This window comes from Mytilus trossulus, chromosome 3 (genome assembly GCF_036588685.1).
Source record: "Mytilus trossulus isolate FHL-02 chromosome 3, PNRI_Mtr1.1.1.hap1, whole genome shotgun sequence".
Taxonomy (NCBI): Eukaryota; Metazoa; Mollusca; class Bivalvia; order Mytilida; family Mytilidae; genus Mytilus; species Mytilus trossulus.
Window position 1 is genome coordinate 90,358,536 of NC_086375.1, and position 27,996 is coordinate 90,386,531.

Sequence of the window (27,996 nt, forward strand, 5' to 3'; positions counted from 1 at the left end):
CATGGTTTTCTCTGAGATCAGCTCTTAAACTAAGTTTAATTCTCTATTTTCTTCATCAGAAAATGTCTGTACCGAGTCAGGAATATGACAGTTGTTCTTTTACTAGGGACTTTCCGTTTTGAATTTCGGTGCTCAGGAATTTTGTGATTTTACTTTATTGATATGAGCCAACTTCAATTTGTGTTGAGTTTTTACATCATCTTATCAACTTCTTTTTATCAAATATTTATAGTAAATAAATATAGGAAGATGTGGTGTGAGTGCCAATGAGTAAGTATATCATAAGTCTTAGTCTTAAGTTTTCTTCGTTGCGTCTTGTTAAGTATTATTTGTCTGTATGTCTTTTTTCTGTTATTGTTATGTCGTTGTCAGTTTGTTTTCAATCTATGAGTTTGAATGCCCTTCTAGCATCTTTCGCCAGGGGCGATAGTCCAGACGTTAATTGTTTATTCATCGAATTTTTGCTCCAACATTAATATCAAACTATCAAGTAGTAAACAGTGAAAAATAAATTTGTTGACATTTTTATTTAAATGATAGAGACCCAAAGGAAAACAATCGTGACAATATAAATGAATAATGAATATATATATACATACATTTTTAAAGCGTGTGATAAGATTTTATGAGAAAAGACGTTATTCTATAGTACGACACTTCACTAAACGTTATTTAATGACAATACCATTGAACTGATAAGAAGCAAATATTTTGTTTGGCATTGTGTGTAGAAATAATTGTTTTCTTCGTTGTGTACAATTTGTTAACAACAAATTGTTTTAATAAGGCTAATTTGATAAATTCAATAGACTTGTTCATTTTGCAATGAATACCGAATAAGAAGTCAGAATATATACTTATAGTTCTTGTCAAAACAACGGATAATGTTAATAATCATGTATTTTGTATTGGTTATTTGCTATTGGTAACCCAAAAATTCATTCGGATATAACATTTGTACAATCCAATAAGATGCTACAAAATTAAATAAAGATTTCATTGAAATCTTGTCTGTCGTTTGAGAGAAATTGTTGATACGAAATATCGACCCCCTTGTGTCAACATTGACTATTAAACACTTAAAAATTAATCTATTAATAAAAAGGACCATCATGTTAAGATATAAGGTGAATTGAACAATTTTATAATAAGAACCTAACGGTTATATTGTAAATTGGCTATTTTTAAAAGTTCGAAAAGTCGTTATAACCGATAAATAATTGGAAAATGTCAACATTGCATTAATATTCAAAGACAATTCCTTAACCATCATCATATATCGGTATATCTAATCGGTCAGCAAAATACACATATATGATTGACAGTTGATTTACTTTTAAAATGCTTCTATTAAATATCAAAGTTTTGTAAAGTCTTTTTCTTTGTCATAGATTTTTGATTCTTTGACACTTTCTGGTTGTGAGACCTTTATTTCTGTACTCTCTTTTCTTGGCTTATAGAATTTAGCTGCTAAGAATAAGAATATCAATCCCAACACTTTTAAACATATCCACCAAACCATTATACGAAGTCCTAAATCGGTTTTGTTATAAATCCAGCAAGATCCTTTCTCTCCACATGTATCCTGCCATACATCACACGAACTGTCAATGATTGCGCCCAAAAATATAGGACCAGGAGTTGTACCTGGAATGCATAAATAAGTTTCTTGTTTTATCAAAATCCCCTGTAATTCTATCATTATACAAATATAAGGGGGAAAGTGCCGATGTCAGTTGGAACAAGTTCAGGTATATCAAAAATCTTTATTGCATGACTAAATTTGAAAATAGGTGGTTGGCATGCATCACAAAGTAAGCATATGCAATATTACAGTGCTTTGAGTGTATGAAAAGAGAAATAAAGAGTTTGCCAAAGTGATATTTGTAATGTATTGATTGTTGATGGTCATCAAACTACTGGATTTAACCAAATTAATAAAGCCAATAAAGTATCACATTTATTGTTCACATCAGACAAGCTAACAACATCCGGTTACACAAGTATAGCTAATAACCAAAAAGGTTAATATGGTTAAATACCAAAATGAATATTTAGACAGATATTACAATATTCAAGTATTTTTTTCTGTAAAAACACAACAAAAAATAAAGGGTTCTTGGAAATGAAATATAACAGATATATCGATGCCCAGTTTGTAACATCCCAATGTCATTTAGAAAACTTATAAATGTATATTTTCTTTTCTACTTCTTTCGTAAGTTAATTGAAATATGATTGTTCTCAATATTTGTCCTCTACTATCGACATTGTAATAATTACCTAACAAACGAACAATTAACAGCTGTAAACCAATGGCAAAAGATCTCTGATCATGAGGGACACATCTGCATTGATAAAGTAAAAAAACATTTCTGTATGCAAAAGCATTACATTGAATATGTGTCATAACAACCTGAATATACTTATTTTCATCTGACATCATTCAAGACAAACAATACTAGTTTTAAAGAATTCGAAAACAAAGGTTTAATATGATATTCGAGCAGAACTTTTCTTGTATAATGTTAACAAGTAAACTTAAATTGCATTTCTAAAATAATATTGTTATATAGCAGCAAATCAAATAGCATTCTATTGATGAACTAGATGAGTCAAAATCTGAAGGCCAATAGAAAAAAAGTCCGTATAACTGTGATTTTCAACAATTTTTAAAGTTGTAAACCATTAATTTTGGCAAAAGTTACCGGAGCGGAACGAAACTTAAACTTGATCTGTAACTCATCATGAGTAACTCACATACCAAAAATCAGTCAAATATCTGAAAGTGTTAAGAAAAAAATCCGTATAACTGTCATTTTCAACAACTTATCAAATTCAATAGCCCGTAATTTTGGCAAAAAAATAGTCGAGCGGAACAAAGCTTAACTCACATGCCCCAAATCATCCCAATATCTGAAAGCGTTTACAAAAAAGTCCGAATTACTGTGATTTTCAACAACTTATCAAAGTCCATAGCCCGTAATTTTGGCAAATATTAGCTGAGTTGGAACAAAAGTTAAACTTGATCTGTAACTCATCTTGGTTAACTCACATTTAAAAAAATCAGCCCAATATCTGAAGGCGTTTAGGAAAAAAAACTCCGAGTAATGATTTGTTGCGGAATGACTGAATGACGGAATTTCGGAATTACGGACAAGGGTAAAACTATATGGCACCGACAACTTCGTTGCGGGACCATAAAAAAAACTCTAATACTTATATTCTACAATTAACTCTCGTAAACTTCATCTACCAGAATCTATGACAAACGAGACGATTTTAATTTTGACCAAGATCTTGTTGACAAATAGTGCGTATTAAAGTCACATATAATACATGATTGTCCTGAAGTATAGATTCTGACATTGTTCATCATCTTAGTTACGTTATGGTATTCTTTTCTTTGTCTTTATGAAATATTTTACCTTAACTGTTAAATCCACTTTTTGTAATATCTTTTTGGCGTAGCTTGGTATTTATACGTCCTCCATCGTGTGATAGTGAGGTTGTACTTGTTTTATTTTGTTCTTTGTTTATTTGTCATTTTGGTTTTTTTTTGGAAGAAATATTTGTTTGTTTTAAAAGTGATTAGAATTAAACAAAAATGTTGATTTTTGTATCCTCATTTTTGAAATTTGATCGTTTTGTCTGTTTTTTATACATTGTTGTCAAGACTGCAAATAACAGGTGTGCGAGCTAACAAAGCGGTTTAATATACTATTTTGTACATACGTTAATACATTTATCAATTCAGGAATAAGATTTGAGTAGTTTTCAATTTGTTTGGTGTGTTTGGGGTATGGATTTATTTTTTCATTTTTATTTCAAAAGCGATTTATTGTTTTGAATTTTCCTTGGAGTTAGATATAAAAAGTAAAGTCACAAAAATATTGAATTCCGATAAAAATTCAAAAAAGAAAGTCCCTAATACAATGGCAAAATCAAAAACTGACACATCAAACGATTGGATAACAAATATGCTCCTATGTTGCTACAGGCATAACAGACATGAATAAACTCATTAAAGATACCAGGATCAAAATTTTGTGTTTTGCTTTTAATGATTATAGTATTTACGATAGGATCTGTCAATTCGTTTGCGTGTTTTTCAATGCAAAACTGTTCTTACCTGCTTTGATAATAGAAATACAAAAAACTTTTTTTATTACAATAATTACTACCTGAATATTGCTGTGACGATCGGTGACATGGTTGAAAATGTGAACCACATTATAAGGAACAATAATACACAAAACACATAAAACCAGTTACAGTTGTCAGAACAGGAACCAGACACTGCCAACACGGTGTTTTGAGCTGAGCTTATACAATCACAATTCATATACGACTGAAATAGACATTGTATTCATGTATAAGTTTGATTGAAACATTTTTATAAGAAAACTGACCATTCCATAATTTCAAAAGTTTAATTGTATGTACTTTTCATTTGAATTAGATTTATACTCGATTGTCAATGTGTAATGTGATGTGTTTTGTTACAGACGAAATTCACATGTGTACAATAACTAGTTCATCTAAATAAAACCACAATTCCTTGTGGTGACAAGTTTACAGGCGATACTGGAATTTTGCTACATATAATTGGAAATTTTAAAAATTGGAAGCTGAAATTATCTTTTTTGTCGTAAAGTTTTATTTTCAAGTCGCCTTCATTGTCAATTTAAAGGTATCTTATGTATCCTATCTCAAGTTTGATGGAATAGACGGGTTTAACACAGTCACCAAATTTTGAGTTATTTGAGAGAACGGTTATAGAGCGGAAGTAGAGTAAGAGTAAACTGCGAACTTCTTGTGTTTCTCCCTTCGAAGTTTCTGTTCGAAGTCAGCTTCATCGAATTAAATGAAAAAGTCGACAAGAAAAGGGACATAATTTGTTTACCTGGGAATGCTTATTGTTTGTTGAAAAACATCGAGCATCTTGAAAATGTCAGTTTCAGAAAGTTTGTTGTTAAAATCAGAGTGATTTTTTAAAAAGTATGATTTTCCTTACCGAAGACAAGATAATTGTATTTGCGTTGACCATTTTTGTATGAAACAAAGCAGAACCAACTTTTTCCATTTGTCTTTGAGTTTGGTATGGGAAATATTTGTGTTAAGTGTAATAAAGTCAAATGCTTTAATACGACTGAAGAAAGATGAAAGACGAACGAGACTTAGATCTAGTTTTTCACCTTTGGTTGAAATTCCAAATGAACATAGAACAGACCTGTCATAATCCAGTATTTCTTCTTTTGTAAGTGTCATGAGGGTATATGTTGAGCTTCCCAGTGCAAAATAAAATTGATAGTGTATCTGTTCTTCATAACACTGATGATACCTGTCATCTACAAACTGTGTGTGTGTGTGTGTGTGTGTGTGTGTGTGTGTGTGCCATTTAGGAATCATTTGTAATCAAAATTATTGTAAATTTGGTACAATTATTAACGTGTGAAATAGTTGATTATTCACGTTTATTTTTCTTAAGTTTAATCGCTTGCAACAATTACTTTGGTTATAGAACTCAAGGTGTGATTTCTGGGTCGTAAGTTTACTGTTTAAGAAAATGAAAAATATCGTACTTTCGTTCCATTCGTAATGATAGCTTCTGTACAACCTGCATGACACGGTGAAAAATAAACTGTTTTGTTTTGATCACAAACTGGTTCAAACCCTGCTGTTGTGCAACCACAGTCATTATTACAGCCAGCAATCAAAGAAGTTCCACTTTCCCTGAAAATGATATTGTTATTGAAGTTTCGGAACTTTGTATGAAAGATAATATTTATAACCTAACTTCAGAGAAATAGATCACCTTTGTGTTCATCCGTCACCGGAAAAAACTCGTCAATTATGCACGCCTTTACGACGTCATTTTCCAGATAGAGGGGCTCGCCTGAATCCCTAGCACTATTAACGTTAATCAAGCGTCTTAGTGATCGTCGTTGTGCAGGATAAACTAAAAATAATGGTTGTTCTGTAGGTACTTAATAACAATTCCCTAATGACAGCAGTGCTGATTGTCAATTTTGAGAATTCAATTTGCCGAAGAATTCGTACAATATAGAGTTATAGTTTTCCAACCACTTGCTCAACATTAGAATGAAAGTGACGACGCCCCTAAACGCACATTGACGTTCACTAAACCAGAGTTTTTGACGGAAATGCATCATACTCGAAAGTTGTTTATGATGTCTTATTAAATTACTTAATTTTTATCTCGATTTCTTCGTCTTGTTAACGTTACACATTTTTCAATTTTATAATCTCCATAGATATTTTTAAAACAGTAGTATTTATATGACAAGTCGGAAAATAATAAATATAAACTCATCATACCAGAATTGGATTTTGTATTTGCACCAAATGTGCGTTTCGCCTACAAAAGACTCATCAGTGACGTTCAAATTAAAACAAAATTAAATGTTCAAATAAAGTGCAAACATGAAAAGCATAGAGTACCAAACGTTCTTACTCACACTTTGTAGTCTGTTGACACTCCAGCAAGAGGTTGACTCGGACAACTTGCTAAGAATGATGGTCCAAGTAAAGCTGCCAGGCCAATACTAATGCAACAAAAGTATATAATTCCACGAAGCTTCAGATTTAGTCTTTTAACCATATATCCACCAAATATCATTCCACCGCCAGATCCAGGTATTGTTATAGCACCTTTCATCAAATAATGAATTATAAAAAAAATTTAGCTTGAGACGTTATTTTAATCTCAACATTTTTTTTATTTTTTTTATGCTGTTCGGTTTATGTTTCATTAACGTAAATATCATGTGTCCGTTTATTTATACATTAACATAAAAACATTGTGTAGGGCAAAACATGCAGTCTGCAAATACTAATATTACAATAAACCTGTGTTGCATTAATTATAAAAGTGTATATCTATATCTCTCAACGATTTTGCGACAATCAGTTGAACCTTTAGTAAGACGGAATTTTCAGATCATGCAATTCGCAGTCGGATATGTTCACCTGTATCTGTTAAGCAGTCGTAATAAAAAAAAAATCGAAATTTAAGGTCGTTTTCTATTGGATAAATACTTCATTGTGTAAGACATAGAATTACACAATGTTCACATAAACAATTAACTGCCCTCCGAAAGAAGATGATATATATATCATTATCTTTTTACCGGCAGTTTATTTACAGGCGCTTACTCGATAACTTCAAAGTATGAAAAAAAACAGTTGTTGGCATGATTATGGTTATATTCTTCTCGTATATTTTATGATAGTATGATACTAAACCCCTTACGGGAGGGTTGTACCTGATATTCATATGATGAAGACATAATCTTTCAATCGGTTTAATTGAGTTCTGGAGCTGGCATGTCAGTAAACTGCTAGTAGTCTGTTGTTATTTATGTACTGTTGTCATTTTTGTTATTTTCTTTTGTTACATCTTCTGACATCGAAATCGGACTTCTCTTGAACTGACTTTTTAAGTGCGTTTTGTTATGCTTTTACTTTTCTACATTGGCTAGAAGTAAAAAATCTCATAAACATGGTTAACCTCGCCGCAATTTTTCGCCTATCCCAAGTCAGGAGCTTCTGGCCTTTGTAAGTCTTGTATGATTTTTTATTTTTAGTTTCTTGTGTATAATTCGGAGTTTAGTATGACGTCCGTTATCACTAAACTAGTACACATCATTTTAAGGGGCCAGCTAAAGGATGCCTCCGTGTGCAAGAGTTCCTCGCTACATTGAAGACCAATTGGTGGCGTTCGGCTGTTGTTTGCTCTATGGTCGGGTTGTAGTCGCTTTGACACATTCCCTTATTTCTTTTCTCAATTTTGTGTATTTTCCATAATGTGTTATCTCATTTTGGAATTACCCATAATAGTTCCTGCAGTAGCTAGGTCAACATTGAAAAACTCTTTTATTATTTTTGCTCCGAAAGTTGCAGTGCCACCAATAAGCAAAGTTTCACACACACTGCCCAAACATATGAAAACATATGTTGGGTTCTTTATCTGAAAGACAGTTAAAATATCATTGAAAAATAAAACATATCTTAAGGTCATAGTGGGAATCGGATTGCTGATATATGTCAATGGTTTGGGTTTTTTTTTTATTGTAAATGGTTCTCGATTGAAACCAATGTCATCTGTTTACTGGGATTCTTGAGAGAAAAAATGTTCCGTGTTGAAGTCCGTACCTTGACCTATGATTGTTAACTTTTATAAATTGTGACTTGGATGGAGAGTTGTTTCATTGGTACTCATACCACATTTTCCTATATCTTATCAGTAAAACAAATCCTACATTATTAATAACACTATAATGTGCGTCATCAAAGTTTGATTTTTATATTCAAAGTAATCGAAGAAAAATACCGTTCTCCAAAGAAAATTCAAAACAGAAAGTCACTTATCAAATGGCAAAATCAAAAGCTAAAATAAAATTGTTAAAATTCTTTTCAATTCTATTATTTTTTTGGTAAATAGGATGCTTCAAATCATATATTGTCGGGAAAACTTAATGACAAGAATTACGTTCACGGATCATTTTATTCAATAAATTCGTTAATAGTTATTTTATAAAAATCACATAACAATAAAATGAATTACAAAATATTTAATTCAACTTTTAAAATGAAAAAAAATAAGTTTGTTTGGTTGTAGAACCTTTAAACAAAAATTTGATTGGTAGAGTTTAGTTTAAACATATTTCTTTATGGCGGATTGAGAAACAAGTTATTACAACTTACAAGTAATCCCTTATTGTACTATTTTCACATTTCCTCACCGGTGCGAGAAAAATATTTCTCCTCACTAGTGAAAAATCTGTTCTCGGCAAATGATTAGTCGAAATTTGATTATGACGTCTAAATGTTTTGTTTTCGTCTGAATTTTACTATTGTGACGTTATTAAAAAAGGCGACAATATCTGATGACGTCGTATATAAAGAGCACAAGTTTCTGAAAATCTTTGAAAAAGAACGATAAAAAGCATTAGAGAAACAGATTCCGACACTATAACTCGTGTATTACGATATTTCTTCACTCTCGACAGTTAAATTTTATTATTTAAAGAGCTCGGCAAAATAATAAAATTTAACTGTCTCGAGTGGAAAAATATCGTAATACACTTGTTGCAGTGTAAGAATCTATATTTCTACACTATCAAATCATTCCACAGGTTCGTAAATGTTATAGTATCAACAAAGAGTTACTAGTTTATTGTTTGACAAACAAAACCCAAATCAACACAATTCGCACAGTCAAACAGCGGAACTATAAAAGTCAGTTTTGATGTATATGTGTGTTTGTTTGAATGATTGATTTAAATATCAGTTTGGTTACAAGACCTTATCAAGCTAAAGTATCTCAGATCCAAAATAATAACTGTAACCACTTGAAAGACATTTATGTAAAAATATTTGCATTGTGTTTGGTAATTTACATCTATTTCCTGGTTCTCAGGGAGATATGAAGATTTGTTCATCCAAGAATATTCATATTTCACGAGGGCTTTGCACGAGGGAAATGTGATTGTTCGAGGGTGAAAAAATCTTCACATCTCTCGAAGCTAAGGAAAATGAATGTTTTATTCCACTGACTATGCTTCGTTTACTTACTGAATATCATATATTAATTAATATACGTCTGTTTTCTTATCTGCTTATTTAAATAGCTAAACACGGCATACACATTGATAAACAGTACGGATCTAAAGTTATTGTTAGTCCTTTTATTTTAACGCTTGAACACGGTAATGACATATCTAACGCTATTTTAATAAAAATTAAAAAAAAAAACACTTTCAAAACGAGGTCCCGATCTACAGAGGGTTATATCATGTTCAGTGGGGAATATGATAATCAGAGGGAATATGAAGTTTTGTTCGACGTCACGTGTGATAGTTTGAACCAATCAAATGTTGATTTCAACATCAAAATCAATATGCAGTGGTATAATATTATTTATTAAAATCACGTGTTATCTCAATATGTAGCAAGACAAAGTAAAAAACTATTTCACATTTAAGAATGGAATTCTTCTTTTTGTAACTTCATTGGGGTGTAAAAGCGGTGACCAACGTACATTTTGTAGGAAACGCGGAAGCTTGCTTCATTCTAAATATGTGTGCAAGGGCAAAGATTTTACAACATTATGAAGTTACAAAAAGAAGCATTCAATACTTTTAATTACATTTTTTAGTTAGGATCATGAAAACACGATTTTTATAAGTTTTAATTCAATTTACCTGTGCACTTTATTGTGGGACCTCGTTTCATCATAAATGATAAATGTTATTGTGTAATGCAATTGCTTAAGGAATTACGCGAGACTGCAGTGTATCCAATCAGAATAATGTATTATAATGAAACATACATTTTATGCAATTATTAAGATTTTAAAAACAAATCCATGGATGGCATTAAGTATTATGTTACATATGGAGCACAAACGAATTACCCTGCTGGTGTACCCCTCACCCTTAATTGATATCCCCAAAACTATGCAATATTTCTTAATTTAAACCTTACCAAAAGCAGGAACGATCGTGGAAAATCTTTCCAGTTTTTACCAAATGATGCTTGTGCGGTGATTTCTTCCGCATCATTATCGTATGCTTCTGACTTTCTTTGCTTTTGGAGCTCTTCATAACCTTGTCAATGTTAAAAACAAACCTGATAATTTTGATCTTCTGAGTCGTTTATTAACACAAGTAGTCATATCGCATTTCCAAATACCAATATCAGTCATTGAAAAAATAACAATTGTGATTCATTATAATTTTTTCTTATACCAAAGACTATTATCATAATCGGCTTCGTCATATTTGTACGAAATACAAAACAACAAAATGTGTATTTCAAGCTTATGTTTCAATGTTCAGAAAGACATGCTATACCATGTTTTAATATCAATTATATGGTCATTTTTAAAAAAATTCTGTTTACAAAACTTAGAATTTTTCGAAAAACTAAGGATTTTCTTACCCCAGGAGTAGATTACCTTAGCCGTATTTGGCACAACTTTTTGAAATGTTTGGTCCTCAATGCTCTTCAACTTTGTATTTATTTGGATTTTTAACTATTTTGATATGAGCGTCACTGATGAGTCTTATGTAGACGAAACGCGCGTCTGGCGTATAAAATTGTAATCCTGGTACTTTTGATAACTATTTACACCACTGGGTCGATGCCACTGCTGGTGGACGTTTCGTCCCCGAGGGTATGACCAGCCCAGTAGTCAGCACTTCGGTGTTGGCATGAATATCAATTATATGGTCATTTTTATAAATTTTCTGTTTACAAAACTTAGAATTTTTCGAAAAACTAAGGATTTTTTTACCCCAGGAGTAGATTACCTTAGCCGTATTTGGCACAGCTTTTTGGAATTTTTGGTCCTCAATGCTCTTCAACTTTGTATTTATTTGGCTTTTTAACTATTTTGATATGAGCGTCACTGATGAGTCTTATGTAGACGAAACGCGCGTCTGGCGTATAAAATTGTAATCCTGGTACTTTTGATAACTATTTACCCCTTTCTTATGCATAAGGATTCACTCTACCAAAGCTCCGGATTGATTGTCTTCATCAACTTTTTCGAACTGTTTTTTATATGAGTTATAAAAGCCAATCAAGTTTGACCTCGTCTTATGGCTTTTTTTTTCTTTACATTTGTGGTTAATATTTCCTATTAAATTTGCTCATTCTTTAATATGTTTTGTCTAACTAGCTTGTGCAAATAAAACTAACAACAACGATTATGTTATCATTTGAATCCCGTGCATTCAACATGTATTTTGTGGAATTGCTATCAGTATCGTGAAATAAAGTTTTAAAAACCAGAATAAGAAATTAAGAGAATAAAATAAATACTAATACAAAGCTGTGCAAGTAAATTTTTAATGATGGATTTGAAACCTTAGTTTGAGAAATATTCCATTATTCTTTGAAATTGAAATGTAGATAAAAATGTTTTGTTTTCGTCATCTAATTAACAAACGACTTGTTATCATGTAGCATATTTACCTGACGATATCGATGTTTTAAAGTAGTATGTAGATTTAACGTTTTATACAGCTATTAAGAATAAGCTTGTACCTGGAAGATGTCGAGGATACCCCAAAATTGGAAAAGCAACTAGAATAAATGCTGGAACAGCTATAATGATTCCAATCCACCATGCTCCTACCCATTGCGGATCTGATGATGTCAGTGGTAAGCTGAAACAATAGAACATTGATTGTATTCTGTCTTCACTGATGGCGTACTTGGTTAAGAAAACATGTTTAAAGATACACAGAATAAACTAAAAAATTGAGAGGTTAACCCATATGCAAAGGCACATGGGTCGAGCTATGTCATAGATGAGGCCGTTAGTTTTCTCGTTTGAATTGCTTTACGTTGTCATTTCGAGGCCTTTTATAGCTGACTATGTGGTATAGGCTTTGCTCATTGTTGAAGCCCGTACAGTGACCTATTGTTGTAATATCTGTGTCATTTTGGTGGAGAGTTATTATTATTGGCAAGCATACCACATCTTCTTTTTATACCAAGAAGGCACGTGAATCAAAATATTTCAAAGATCCTGCCTACGAATCAAACTATTTTGAAGATATCGTGGAAGAACGAGTATAAATGTAAGTTGATTAACATAGAAAGAAAATAATGTGTAAAACTTTTAGAAGTTTCGGTTCATAAGTGTTTCTCGTTTCTCGTTTTGTATATAGATAAGACCGTTGGTTTTTTTTGAATGACTTTTCACTTGTAATTTCTTGGGGTCCTTAAGTTTCGGTGTGAACCAAGGCTTCATGTTGAAGACCGTACTTTGACCTATAATTGTTAACATTTAAACATTATGACTTGGATGGAGAGATGTCTCATTGGCACTCATACCACATCTTCTTATATCTATTTTAATGTATCAAAATAAATTCTTTTCTAGGTTACTATTGCCAATTATAAAAACTAAAAGTACGAAGATACTTACTGGGAACATAAAAAATAATGAAGATACATTAGAAGAAAATTCATAAAACAAAGACTGAAGAAGCATAGGAAAAATATACAGGGAATATGTTTTCTTCATCGGTTGGAATATGACTATAACTAGCTCTCAGAAAAAGAGAAAACTCATAAATTGGTTCTATGTGTATTTTCTTGGTCTTATTTTTCTGTCGACTGAATAATTAGCCAGTCAGTCAAATATGTTCTACTAGTCTACTGAAGTCGCTTTTGTGTATAACAAATGTACTTACTTTGCTATGTCAATTTTGTCTACGTCAACAAAGACATTCAGAACATTACCTCCTACGATATAACCTATGGCAACTCCAACTGCAGCTGAGCAAAAAGTTAAACCTGCAAATAAAAACAGACAGAATATTGTCATTTTTAGGAATCTCCCATTGTATCTCGCTATCCAATTAAAAGATATGTGTAACAGAAAGCTCTAGTGTTCCGGATAAGTTATTTTTCAAAATTATTTCATTAAACCATTTCTAAAGTACAATTTTACATAACTTAACAAGAAAGCCATTTCAGTTATAAAAGAAGTTTGTGTAAGCAATCTGTTTTATGATTTAAAACAAGAATAAAGGAAAATTCCTAACATAAATATTAAAACAAAAAAGCAGATCGTAAGTATATTTATTCATCCAACAATAATATTTATCTTACCTATATAAAATGATGTCAATTTCTGTTTACAGTTCTCATCTATATAACTAAGCCCAATTGTAAACATGGGAACAGCACCTATTCCTAACAACATCTGTCCAACAATAAACAAGGCATAATAAGCTTTAAAGTATTCTTTGATGTCATCAACGTCCGAGGAACATGAAGACGTTGTATTTCTTGTACTGCAAAGGTTGTCACTCCCATTCATAGACGAATCTAGCGAAATATGTAAAATTAAATATCGCAGCTCCCTCATTTCAATATTAATGTCCTTGACATGGTGAAATCGTCGAAATGAAACATATCTTTCTTTTTTTTTTGGTCACTTATCTATTTACATAGTTTTAATTAATCGATTGTTAGCTTCTCTTTTTATTAAACTTTCCGATATATTTTCTTCATTGATCTTTATTAAAACTAGACGATTTAAAAAAAATGGTTTGTTAAGCTACTTATAACCAATAAATCCCTGCCTTGTTATCTCCTTCAAGTTTCTATCGTGTCTATACTGGAAGATGCATTTACAAATAGTGAAACCTCTCAACTATCGAGGTATGTTTGATATAAGCTCTGTGTATGAACAATTAAGAAATCAGATGTAGTGAAGTGTGATAATTATTAATACCTGATATTGTGTATGCATATTTTTCTCCTATAAACTGCGGAAGAGAAAATACAAGACAACCAAACGCCATTAATAAGATTCCAGCACTCATCAGCTTAGGTTTATGACGTCTTTCTCCAAAGTAGCCGATAAAGATTAATAGTACGAAAGCTCCAAAATCATTTGCACTAGCAATAATGGCGGATTTGGAACTAGACAGTTCATAGCGTTTTTCCAGAGCTGGTATAATCACATTCACCACACCATTTACAATAAATCCCTCGAAAAAGTTGAAAATACATTGCCAGAAAACGTGCCATCGAATTGAATTCAGCCTCTGTATACAACTGAATAAGAAGAAAAAAACATAATCATCTATGTTTTTCGCTTAAAATATATTTTGTCAGTCAGGGGCATTAATACTCTACTATAGGAAATGGGTTCTGCTTTTTATTGAAAACCGTATGGTGACCTTCCTATGTGTTTTGGATATTTGTCCTAACGGCAATCATACTGCATCTTCTTATTCTAATAACATATAATATTTTGAATTAATTACCAAACCAAAAAATATGATTAAAGATCATCATGAAAAAAATCAATGCAATAAATAAAAATGATCTAGCCTTCAATAGACATTGATGAAAGAAAATGTCTATACTAAATACTAAAAATGGTTAACACTCTAAGTCACTTATTGGACAAAAGTATTTGATCAGTTTTAGCAATAAAACATACAATGGTCGTTTATTAAAAATAGTTTATCCCAACCATTTGTTCCTAAAATGTCCTGTACCAGTTGACAGTTGTTATTAGAAAGTCCATTTCTATGTATGTTAGCGTTTGATTTTTGTAGTTCAGTGTTTTTATTGTTCTTGTGTTTTCCTCTTATAGTTTGTGTTTCCCTTGATTTAAGTTTTTATCCGTACTTGTTCTTGCTCAGACGTATAATGACTATTGAACAGAGGTATACTACTGTTGCCTTTATCTCATGAATACTGTATCAAAAATTAATTACCCAGATTTCATTGGCCCACATCCATAGCGACGTTCTTCATTTTGATCGGCGACCATTCTCGATGACACCGGCAGAAGTACCTATAACAGCTAGTCAGTATGTACAACAAGTCCTTCTTATCTTTGTGTTAATTTTAATGTTATGATCAAGTTCAATACAAGTAGGTTCAATAAATACTATTACATATATTTGACCTTAACCATTTATATATATGTAGAAGGTATAACTTCATATCCCACATCATATTTCACGATCTAAATCGTAAAGTTTGCATATTTTTGGGATACATCTTATTACATTGGTTTAAAATAGACATGTGACTGAAAACCAATTGAGATATTAAAATAACAAGTATTAAATCCAATTATCATATTATACTTATACTAAATAACATTTGATTTTTACTGTATGATAATAGCATTACAATTAACATAAATTCCATATTTTTTCTAATTGGGGCTTAGCGGGCTGATATGAAACGTTTTTCACATACTTCGACTGTTATCGAATGCCTTTCCGTAACGTTATCCCATGGCATTCCAGTGAAACTCGGCAAAGTCCGGAAAATACACCTCAATGCTATGTTTTTAGTGAAAAACATTACAGAGTAGTGTACAAAACAATTATGATACATGAAAGTGTATTGTGTAAAATAATAATAATGATAATACAAAAAAAATATATTTTTTAAAAGTTTCAAGCTTAATTTTGAAAGTTACTTTAAAGAAAATTAGTTGACTTTTCCAAGCAGTGTTTATCATGTATATTGTTTAATAAATTTTTTCGTCGATTTGTTCATTTTAGAATGTTATTCTTCTCTGTTGAGGCATATGCTAGAAAGATTTCATATCGAATGTACTAGATCTATTATCAGCCCTCGGTCAATATCAGCCCTCGAGCCATGCTCTTTGACTGATATTGAACCGAGGGCTGATAATACATGCGATATGAAAAATGCCATGTAATAATCTGAAAGTATCATCCTATCGATAAGGCATAAAAAAAAAGTGGCAACCGTATTATTACCATATAAAAGCAAAAAACCTGATGTCTGATAACTTTATATTACAAATACACTATTAAATGTTATAATTATACACTGTTTTAGTCGTCAGAGTTATTACTGATATTTATTACAATTTTTAAACAGCAAATGTAAAAAAAAAATGAAATGGAACCATTACAACCTTCATTGTTGTATTAAGTGATAAAGCAATCAGGAACCTACCATCCTCGGATCAACCATTCTTATTGTCTCACTTCATAATATACAACGTTTGACAAATGTTATACGAAATATTGGGGTTATTTCTGGTATCTCTTTCGTTGCATATAAAGTTATTTGTATCAAAATAGTTTGGATTGACCCTAGAATACAAGTCTTAGACAAACATTGGTAATGTAAGTACAAAATGTATATACATTTGTTTAAAGTGCACATACTAAGTAAATTGTAACACTAAACACGAAAGACAATTTCGCTTGAGCACATTTTATTAATAGACAGACACATTAGGCAGGTACATGTAAACAGAGTTTGTCACACCAAACATAAGATGAGGTTGTGATAGATATGAAATGACTATATGAGAATAACTAATGTTTACGATAGATCTTTTTAATAACATTTCTTAGCCTACCTCTTCCTGTTTAGTCTTATCCATTTTTTTCAATTTTATTGTTTATAATAATGTTAAGATCACACACAACATAGATAAACATTTGGTTTACATATAAATGTGTTATCTTCTTTGTCTCTTCTTATCAAATCTTTGAGATATCTATTTATCAGAATGATCCTAACTTATCACTGAAAATGTCATTTATTTTTCATTATTATCTATGTATGCAATTTTTTTATTAATGTATTTTAAAATTCCATACGCTCTAATGGAGAGGTTTCATATTTGTTAGTATTATAAAGCTTATCAAAATACATAGGACCAAGAGTATGGAATGCTCTTCCTTATACAATTAGAAAATTAAACACAGTATTATAATTCAAACATAACTACAATTCGATGTTCTTTTGAATTTACCATGATAGTTGTACTGTAATGCCATAAAATTATTGTTTATTGTATTTGAATTGATGTGCATCTTCATTTATCATTAGTATTAAATTTGTATTGTTTATTTTAATGTTATTAGTATTTTATTAAGAGATCCTTATTGAAAACTGTTTTTAGATGATTCTTTAATTTCTGGAAGATTCAATTGAATATATATTTGTGTAGAACAGAAATTTTAAAACATTTACCCTGGCTTCTTTTTTTGCTGGCACTGAACTATACATCCTTTATAAGTTCTGAAGAAATTTTACGTTATCGTTTGAAGTGGAAAAACTATTTGAATTTACACATTTCATATAAAACTGATAAAAAAAAAAAAACACTTAAAATTATATGCTCTATATATTTTCATTAATACATTCTAAAGAAATATCCCTTTACATGCACCGTATCAAATGTATAATAACCATATGAATGCATTTATGATCTTAAGTTAAAGACACATCAAAAAAATAATTCTAAAGGCTTTTGTTGACTTACTTTATAGTTATGAAATTGAAAATAGAGTGTTAAAGAGACAACAACCCGACCAAAGTGCAGCTAATAGCCAAAGACCACCAATGGGTCTTCAAAAAATCCCGCACCCGGAGTCGCACTACAGCTTGCGCTGAAACAAAAAGTATTAGTACAGGGATGATGGACGTCAAACTAATATCCAAAACATATAAATGAACTAAATTCAAATATCATACAAGCCTAACAAAGAAGAAAGAGTCCCCAGACTTTGGGCAGTCGCAAAAATGTGACAGGGTTTAACATGTTTTGTTATATCTCAACCCTCCCCGTTAACTTCATTACATTTTCAAAAAAGAGCTGAAAGAATGAATGATCTTTATTGTCATAAGCCAAATACATAGTTACACAGAAGGGTATATTGCAATGATAACAAATATTAAATATAGCATGTGTGAAAAAACAAATTACTATTATATCATGTTAACATAAACATTTGGACAAAAGATTAAAAAAAAACTTGTAACTTGGATGTACAGTTGTCTCATTGGCACACATACCACATCTTCTTATCTATATATAGTTGTTTTAACTAGGAGGATTAACTGTCAAAGAAATAGAATTAATTAATCTACAATACTTGGTCGTGTGTTTTTAAACCCTCGACTACGCCACGGCTTTAAATTTTTCAAAAAAACATGATCAAGTATTATCTTACCTATAAATTAAGCCCAATGTGAACGATGGAATGGATCGGTAAAAAGTAAAACACCAAAAGAGGTAGTTTTAATTAGTGCCGATCTAATTCTAAATTTGAACGCATCGATCAATATAAACTAGTACGATTGGATCCCAAATAATTTATACGCATATATTGGGTGGAAAATTACACTTGCAATTTGTCATAAAATGGACGACCATCATTTTTGGACAATAAATGTGAATAAAATATTATTAAATCATTACGACCCTCAGTGTTGGCAGACGTTCAGTGATAAACCCATTGGAGTCATTCGTTGTCGAACACTATATGAGGTTATGTTAGATATAAAATTAATATGTGCGAACCATACGGTTTTATCTAATTCTAACGATAGATTTTTTTTTTTATTTCTTATTAATTGTTTCCAATGCTATTATTTATAATTACGTAAAAATCTTAGATAAACATTTGTCTCAAGTTCACATATAAATGTGTTCTCTTCTTTGTTCTTATCTTTAATCTTTGATCAGTTATCAGAATGTACCCGACTCCTCATTAAAATTGTGCTTTACTTACACTAAGTTCTATGTACGTTTTTGTTTCTGGAATTTTAAAAGCACTAGTGGTATATTTGTCCATTATTAAAATTCTTTTAAATCTTTTTTTTTTATTTTTCGTATTAATTTTTTATCCAAAACGTCATGTGATATACTGTTGTATCTAATGAAAATCTATTCAAATTATACATAGATATGTGTTCGTCATATTAGCATTGTATGGTTTGTGGAAGTTGTATTTCATCTTGGAAATTGAATATTCAGTTATTTGGGCGAATGCAGGATCAAAATTTTATCAATGTCCTTTTTAAATTCCTTTCATCAGATTCTTTTCTTTTATAAAAAAAAACCCACTCAAAACTTTATGCTCTATATATTTTCATTAATGCATTCTAAAGAAATATCACTATATATGCACCGTATTTGAATGAAAAAAAAATGATTAAAAACCATATGAATGCATATATGATAATAAATCATAAGTCTGAAGTTAAAAGACATATCAAAAAACTAATTCTAAAGGCTTTTGTTGACTTATTTTATAGTTATGAAATTGAAAATGGAGATGGGGAATGTGTTGAAGAGACAACAACCCGACCAAAGTTCAGAAAATAGTCGGCCTTTTAATGTTGTGTCGTTGTTCTCCTCTTATATTTAATGTGTTTCCCTCAGTTTTAGTTTGAAACCCGGATTTGTTTTTTCTATCGATTTATGAGTTTAGAACAGCGGTTTACTACTGTTGCTTTTGAATAACACCTTTGTATGTATAAAATTAACATGAGGAGAGTAAAATGATCGTCATCGAGACAACAATAGTCAATTACCACCAAAAGTGAAAATGGCTTGAAGGTTTTCAATCATAGATCACTGTACGGCTTTCAACAATCAGCTAACCACAAACTCCAACAGTTGATAGATTATTTCTGAAATATTCGGGGTGAATCCATCTGATAATTATCGTTATTTGCCCTTTTTCAGAGGTGTAAAAAATCAAACCATGTTTTATTATCCAATTCCAAGAGATTTATAAATGCACTGGGATGAAAAAGCATAAACATGTTTATGATGATGTATTTCTTTGCATTTTTCCTTCTTGTATCAAGAAATAATGACGGGACTGTTACATATACTGTTCCCAGTTTCTATGCTACAACTACCTCTTCTTGTTGTGGTGAATAATGTTTATTTACCAAACTCTATGCACATATTGTGCAAACTATTGTTTTACATATGCAGAGGGGTGACTTCTAAGTTTTTTATAAGTTAATATTTGTGTTCCCTTGTACATGACACACTTTCTAAAAGTGGAAAATTATCATGCAATGTTTCATAACTCAACTCCAACGGGTGTTAAAAGAATGAGAGACGAAACCCATTTGTCACAAATGGATAAGCTGTAAAACAAAAGATGTCCACGATATGTACTTGCTGAACGTTTTCATATTTAGAGTTTCTGTATATCTAATTTATGTTTCAAGATAATAGCAACAACCAAATAACTGGGGATAAGAATCATCATTAAGAACAGTCCGTTGAAGATTTCAATTGTTAGACTAGTTTGTAGATCTAGTGTTGCTGATTATTTTCATTCTTAAAAGTTCTGTCAATTTAATATAAGTTTTAATATGAAATGCCAAAAATGAATAGTAATTATTATTAATAAGCAATATAAGCAATATTCCAATCATCCTGAACATCCACAATATGTTTGCAACTGAAATTTAAGCAACCAACAATCAACCAATAATTCAAATATAGAGTTATTTACAAATGTAACCTTCCAAAGCAATATTTACTATATATGGACAATACCTTCTATAAGGCGTCAACTGCCAATATTAGTCTTTTATATATGTAATGAATTGGATTTTTTGCTCAGTTAGATAAACTATTGAGGTTAAATATAACACCCCTACTTTCATTCTAATTAATTCATTTTACTTTTAGACTTGGCAGTCAAGTTGGTTAATTGGCAGTAATAAAAGTTTAAAAGGTTTATGCATATTTTATTATTAGACAGAGACAGTAGTCAGATAAATCTAAAAACAGATTTCGTCACACTAAAAATTATATGAAGTTATGATATATATGAAATGAGTATACTTATGTTTACGATAGATCTATGTACTTTCAACATTACATTTTTTTTTTTTTGGAATTTTGGATCCTCAATGCTCTTCAACTTTGTACTTGTTTGGCTTTATAAATATTTTGATATGAGCGTCACTAATGAGTCTTATGTAGACGAAACGCGCGTCTGGCGTGCTAAATTATAATCATGAAACCTTTGATAACTATTAACATGATAGTTGTACTCCTAATTCCATATAATAATTGTTTATTGTATTTGAATTGTAGTGTATCTTTATTTTTCATTAGCATTGCATTTGTATTGCTTATTTTTAATGTTTTTATTATTGTTTTCAGATGTTCTTCAGTTTCCGGAAGATTCAATTGAATAAATATTTGTGAAAACATTTACCGTGGCTTCTTTTTTTGCTGGCACTGAACTCTACATCCTTTACAAGTTCTGAAGTCTTACGTTATCGTTTGAAGTGAAAACTATTTGAATTTACATTTTTTTATATGCAATTGATCGGAAAAAAACACTTAACATTATCTGATCTATATATTTTCTATTGTGCATTCTGAAAATATATCACTATAGATGCACCGTATCAAATGAATTATAACCATATGAATGCATATAGGATAATACCTACCTATGATCTGTTACGCTTTGCATGTTTTGTACATCAAAAATCTTAAAATACCTATCAAAAGAAATATTCTTAAGGCTTTTGTTGACATATTTTAAGGTAATAAAAATTGAAAATGGAGATGAGGAATGTGTCAAAGACACAACAACCCGATCAGAGACCCGAAAATAGCTAAGGGCCACCAATGGGTTTTCAAAAACAGCGAAAAAATCCCGCTACCGGAGGCATGCTTCAGCTTGCGTCTAAAAAGGGTTCATTCAACCTATGTGAACAGTTAGAAATTAAGGTATAAAATTGAATGAAAAATTAATATCAAAACATAAAATAATTAGGGTCTAATCAATTTACAACCATTTTAAACTTAGCGTGCAAGTGTACTCAAAACCATTTTTTTTTTAATTTAATAGCGAAAATGTAGGTAAATGCATGTGTTTATGCACATTTTTCAATAGGAATAAATTGAATTAATAAAACATTTAAAAATAAGGTTTTCTATAATTTTATTAAATGGATTTTCTTTAAGTAATGACTGTAATATTTTTTCTGTCTATATAGAAATAACATAAAAAATTTGGTGCACACTGAAAAATGCGCGTAGCGGGTTTTTTAACAGTGTGCACCATATTTTTTATGTTATTTCGAATAGACAGAAAAAATATTACAGTCATTTCTTATAATTTAATTCTAAATTGCATTTAAAACCGTAGAAAACCATGAAATAACGTTGATGACGTCACGGTCACATGACTAAATTATGTATATGGGCTATCAACAAAATAACGTCAGCCAATCAGAAGACGCGTTACATCCAAAATTAAATTATTTATTCATATCAAGTATTTGGCAGTGACAACCTCATGAATAAAATACAACAATGATCAAACCATTAAAAGATGAATACAAGATTGTAATTATGGATGCAATTTCATGCGAAAGTTCTCATAAAAATCTTGGTTTAAGGTAGATCATAAGTAAATATTTTTTGAGACAGAATTTTCTTATACTTAGCCAAAATGAAGATTTTAGTATGCTCTTTTCAGAAATGTAATAAAAAGTATGGGTCACCGTGCTATTTTTCAAGCTATGTGTCGTTGAAAATTGCCTAAATTTGGTTAGATTGTTAATGGAAAAACACATTTGCGTGCAAAAAAAAAAATCTATGAGATAGAATTTTGAAATAAATTGTGAAAAGATAGGTTTTGTACTATAGTTTAAGAAAATAAAAAGAAAAAATGGTGTCACCGAACTTGTTTTCTTGCTACAAGTAAAAAGAAAAAAAATCCCTATCAGTCTAGTATAAAATATTTACTAAAAGAGTTATCTTCCCTTAAATGACTCATTTGAAAAAAATGATTCTAAAAGCAAAAACAAATATATTTGTTTAAATATTTTGAATAATAAAATAAATAATCATCTTTTCTTTATATTATCAAACAGTCTAACCTTAAATTTGCAAATCTGTCTCCAAATTTGCAGATTTAGTCAAATAACTAGACCGATTTTTTTAACGTGATTATACAATCCAAGATGGCGGTATATGCTTTTATACCATGTATCTACCTTAATTTCATCTGCTTTTGCTACTTTGTGTGCATTAAGCTTTGTAAAAGTTTTTGTATACCTTCTGTTTTTATGAATAAATTGATATGGGTGGGGAAAGTAATATTCTGTGGCATGTTGCACTGTTTGACAAATGCTGTATGGGAAATATTATTTGCCGATGTGAATACAGACAGGATTCACTAGCCTTTTTGTAGTGGATCAGTTAGGAGTTTGCCATCTTGTTTAATTTCAGTAATACCACCATACTAAGGTTTTTATGTTTACGTTCGTTTGTTGTTCATAGTGCCAAAATTAATTAGTATAAGAACAGAGATAATGGACGTCAAACTATGACTCGGCTTTTAAATATTCATAATACTTGGCCAAGTATTATCTTACCTATAATTTAAGCCCAATTTGAACGCTTGAATCGATCGGTCAAAATTAAAACACCAAAAGAGGTTGTTTATGTAAAATTGATCTAACTTAAAATTTTAACGCAGAGATCGATATAAACTAGTGTGATTGAATCGGAAATAAAATAGATGACCAAAATTTTTGACTAATAAATCATTAAATGTAAACAAAATATAATTAAATCATTAAATGTAAACAAAATATAATTAAATCATTAAATGTAAACAAAATATAATTAAATCATTAAATGTAAACAAAATATATTTAAATCATTACGACCCTCATGGTTGATAGACGTTCAGTCATCGGAACTATTCTTTGTCAAAACTATATGAGGTTATGTTAGATATAAAATGTGTAAGCGCGAACCATATATGGTTATATCTCATTCTAACGATAGATTTTTAACTAAGATTTCATAGACTAACTCTTCCTTTTAGTAATATCCAATTTTTCCAATTTTATTATTTATAATTACGTAAAGATCTCACACAACTTAGATAAACATTTGTCTCAGGTTCATATATAAATGTGGTTTCTTCTTTGTTCTTATCTCAAATCTTTGATCATTAATGTACCCGACTTATCTCTGAAAATGTGCTTTACTTTTCCCTATATTCTATGTATGTTTTTGTGTGTGAAATTCTAAAAAGCACTAGTGGTGCATTTGTTCATTATTTTAAATTATTTTAAATCTTTTTTTTTATTTTCGTATTAATTTTTGTTCCAAAAGGTCATGTGATATAGTGTTGCATCCAATGAAAATCTATTTAAATCCCATGATACATTTTTTCGTCTTATTGTCATTGTATGGTTTGTGAGAGAGGCTTTAAAAATTTAGTTCTATTTCATCTTGGAAATTGGAGATTCAGCTATTTGTGCGATTGTAGTTTCAAAATTATATCAATGTACTTTTAAAATGTCTTTGGCTCTGGTTGAGAATTTTGTTCTCATGGGCTTTCATACCACATCTTCTTATTTCTGTAATACTTGCAGGGTTTGTTGCTATGGCTGTGAAGATGCAATAGAATGGGGTTCTGTGTCTGTGAATTTACAGTCAGTCTTGTGTAATTGTAATTATAATCGTTAATCAGCTGTAATTGATTACAGTGTAATTTAATTTCATCCAATACTTTCAAAATACCCTGTAATCCTGATTACTTTTTTTTATTACATTCTGATTACAATAAAAAAAAAACATCTTGAACTGTATTTATGTTCAATAAATGAACCTTTTTGTTATTCTTATTTAATGAATATTTAACATGTTCAGATAATTTGGTTTATATTATAGAGCATGTTAATTGGTTTATATATTAAGTAAAAAAAAATAAACCGTTACTGTATTGAAAAGTCATTATTAGCCTGAGAAGAGACATATGATACAATTTATGTCTCTGGCCTTAGTAAAAGATAATGTACATTTATACACAATTCAAAGATGTTCACATATATATTTTATAAAACTGTTATACTCAAGTAATATGAAATGTTTCTTTAACCCTGAATTAAAATCTTTTTTTAAATTGTTTCGTTTAAAATGAACACAGTGACGACGGCTGTATCCATATTTTGACTATTTTATTTATTATGTGACATTATGTTTGTTTTGTTTACGCATCGTTGTAAATATTACGGAATTTGATAACACTGTCGTACAAGTGAAAGGTTTGGCGCTATAAAACCAGGTTCAATCCACCATTTCCTACATTCAAAAATGCCTGTACCAAGTCAGGAATATGACAGTTGTTGTCCATTCGTGTTTTTTTTGGTTTTTTTTTGTGTTTCGTCATTTGATTTTGCCATGTGATTAGGGACTTTCCCATTGAATTTTCTTCGGAGTTTAGTATTTTTGTGGTTTTACTTTTGTTTATGTTGTTTATTTTTGTCAACTTTGAATTGACAGGTAGGAAACAAAGTAAGGTGTGTTTTTATTGCAATTTCAAATTTAGTATAGCTGTAGGACAATATATATGATAAAAGATTAATCACACATGTGCAAATGTATCTAATTAGCACAAACTAAATTAAAAATTGGACAAATGTCGGGTTTAAAATAATTTCTGTTTGTACTTGGATTGGACATGTAATATGCATTGATTTATAGTACTTGTATTTTGTTAACAATTTGATTCTATTAAAATTTGACATAATTTTCAACTGGTATCTTTATGTCATCCATATTTCAACTGCACCTTGAAATACATATAAAATCTGGGAGAGGTCAAAAGACAAACATCAAACTCTTTATAAAGCAATATTCAATTGAAATCGGAATAATTCAGAGATCAATGATGATAAAGTGTAGTGGGTCATGACCAGTGACACAATATTCATGTATGTACGAAGTGAAAATTTGTGGTTTATAAATATATATGTGGTTTTAAAATATATAACAACATCCTTTCTAATCAATCATTTAATGTAATCGTCCAAATGACAAAGTAATTGTAATTTAATCAATTACATTGAAAGTAATCAGACCCATCTCTGTTTACAGTTATGATTTTTGGTAGTGAGAGATATATACGACTTATAATTATACTATGCGTATGTTTTATTTCTGTATTTGTATAACTGTGCTTTTAACCCTCCGCGTGTCTGTAGTGAGGTTTTAATTTTCCATGAACATAGTCTATGTTCTTTTTTTATAAATTATTGTGTCAAGTATTTCGTTACATCAAATTACTAAAAAAGTTTAAATAAAAATCTTCCAGGGATATAGAGATCTAGTTTGTAGGTTTGGCTATACCATCAGAAAACTTGTGCAAACTTTTTTAACCGTGATGATGTTTACCAAGTCTGTAAACTAAGCTACAATCTAGGTAAATTTATCGAACATTTAAATGATTTATTTTTCAAAGGTTTCCAATGAAATACTGCTATGATTATTGTTTTATCGGTATAAAAACATACTAGTATGATAGACAAAACAAAATAAATGGAGGAAAAAAACATATCAAAATGAGGCAAAAGATACCAAAGGTTCAGTCAATATTCATGAGTCGGAAAAAAAACCTCACAACACCATACAGAAAAAAACAGCCTTGAAATAAACTCATCAGAGATACCAGGACTAAATTTAGTATATACGCCAGACGCGCGTTTCTTCTACAAAAGACTCATCAGTGACGCTCGAATTCAAAAAAAGTTAAAAAGGCCTTAAAAACTACGAAGTTGAAGAGCATTGAGGACCAAAATTCATAAAAGTTTTGCCAAATACAGCTAAGGTAATCTATGCCTGAGGTAGAAAAGCCTTAATATTTCAAAAAAATCAAAAATTTGTTAACAGTTAATTTATAATTATAACCATATCAATGACAATTCATGGCAGCACAAAAAGTGCTGACTACTGGGCTTGTGATGACCAAATAGTTCTTGCTATGGAATGATTAGCAGTTCATTCTCCACATGTGGAAACCATCATGCAAAGACAATAACTTTAAAAGACAAGTATATCGTTTATCTTTTGACAAATCAATTAATGTTAAAAACTTAATACCGAAATTTCAGGGACTTTTCGACATAATATTTCAATAAATATTGGTTTTGCTTTATGCAGAAGTAAGGAAGGAATGCGATGGTATTATGATATAGGGATGTCACATTGCCACGACTCAATTATTAAAGCTTCATTCAAAATAGAATAAAACAAAATCCATGTGTAGGACATTTTGATGGGTATGACGATTAAGTTATTGCTTTAAAAGACTTTATTCCATAATCTGTGATTTCTGATTACAATGATTTTTTTAAACGAGGATTCCTAGTGGAAAGCTCAAGCCAAACCTTCCCCTAGACAATGAAATCCAAGCAATTTACAGTCAGAGGTACGAACAATAAAGTTACTCATGGTCCTTTATGTTCTGCATCGTAGTTCGATTAACTCTCAGACGGTCGTTATATTTGTATTTTGGTTCTAACTAGACTATTCTGGAACCCAGTACCGTGACATTTGTCTGAATGCGACGGATTACGTCATTATTTGTTATTGTTCACATCTTTTTCCTTTATCACATGGATAGTTGTCTCAATGGCAATTCTACCTTGGCATCTCTTTATTTTCATATATTCCATACATCTTTTGACATGTAAGTTATAGTAAAATAGGAAACAACAATTTCTTAAAATTACAATACTTAACCTTACCTTGTTAGATATATAAAAACATCATTATAGTACGTGATTTTATGATGCTCTGTCCTATAAAGGTGTTGACATTGTCGATGGAGTACCTACCAAATCAAACAT

At 30.5% G+C, this 27,996-nt stretch overlaps 1 protein-coding gene across 3 annotated transcripts; it reads right to left on the minus strand.

The window, feature by feature from the left end:
- Positions 1-24: 24 nt before the first annotated feature.
- Positions 25-27,994, minus strand: LOC134712803 (solute carrier organic anion transporter family member 4A1-like). Of its 3 annotated transcripts, none has more exons than XM_063574695.1 (13): positions 27,895-27,994; positions 15,282-15,361; positions 14,285-14,610; positions 13,657-13,875; positions 13,236-13,338; positions 12,079-12,200; positions 10,513-10,634; positions 7,855-7,993; positions 6,483-6,675; positions 5,586-5,736; positions 4,185-4,351; positions 2,284-2,348; positions 25-1,647 (listed from the first exon to the last, which is right to left on the minus strand). In XM_063574695.1, the coding sequence occupies exons 2-13, from the start codon at positions 15,335-15,337 to the stop codon at positions 1,358-1,360; spliced, it is 1,953 nt and encodes a 650-aa protein (XP_063430765.1). In that variant the 5' UTR covers positions 15,338-15,361; positions 27,895-27,994; the 3' UTR covers positions 25-1,357. The 3 variants fall into 3 exon arrangements, with proteins under 3 accessions (XP_063430765.1, XP_063430764.1, XP_063430766.1); XM_063574694.1 differs by lacking the exon at positions 27,895-27,994 and adding an exon at positions 16,922-17,040; XM_063574696.1 differs by lacking the exons at positions 2,284-2,348; positions 27,895-27,994 and adding an exon at positions 16,922-17,040 and having other exon boundaries at positions 1,458-1,647.
- Between the last annotated feature and the right edge of the window lie 2 nt (positions 27,995-27,996).

What these genes read in the sequence shown, in the direction of transcription:
- LOC134712803 (XM_063574694.1), bottom strand. Translation starts at nt 16,945, where the DNA reads ATGGATAAGACTAAACAGGAAGAG. An exon ending in GTATCCTCGACATCTTCCAG is followed by an intron (nt 10,635 to 12,078) that starts GTACAAGCTTAT and finishes AACATTGACAAG; the next exon opens with GTTATGAAGAGCTCCAAAAG. An exon ending in GTTAATTGTTCGTTTGTTAG is followed by an intron (nt 1,648 to 2,283) that starts GTAATTATTACA and finishes TATGCATTCCAG; the next exon opens with GTACAACTCCTGGTCCTATA.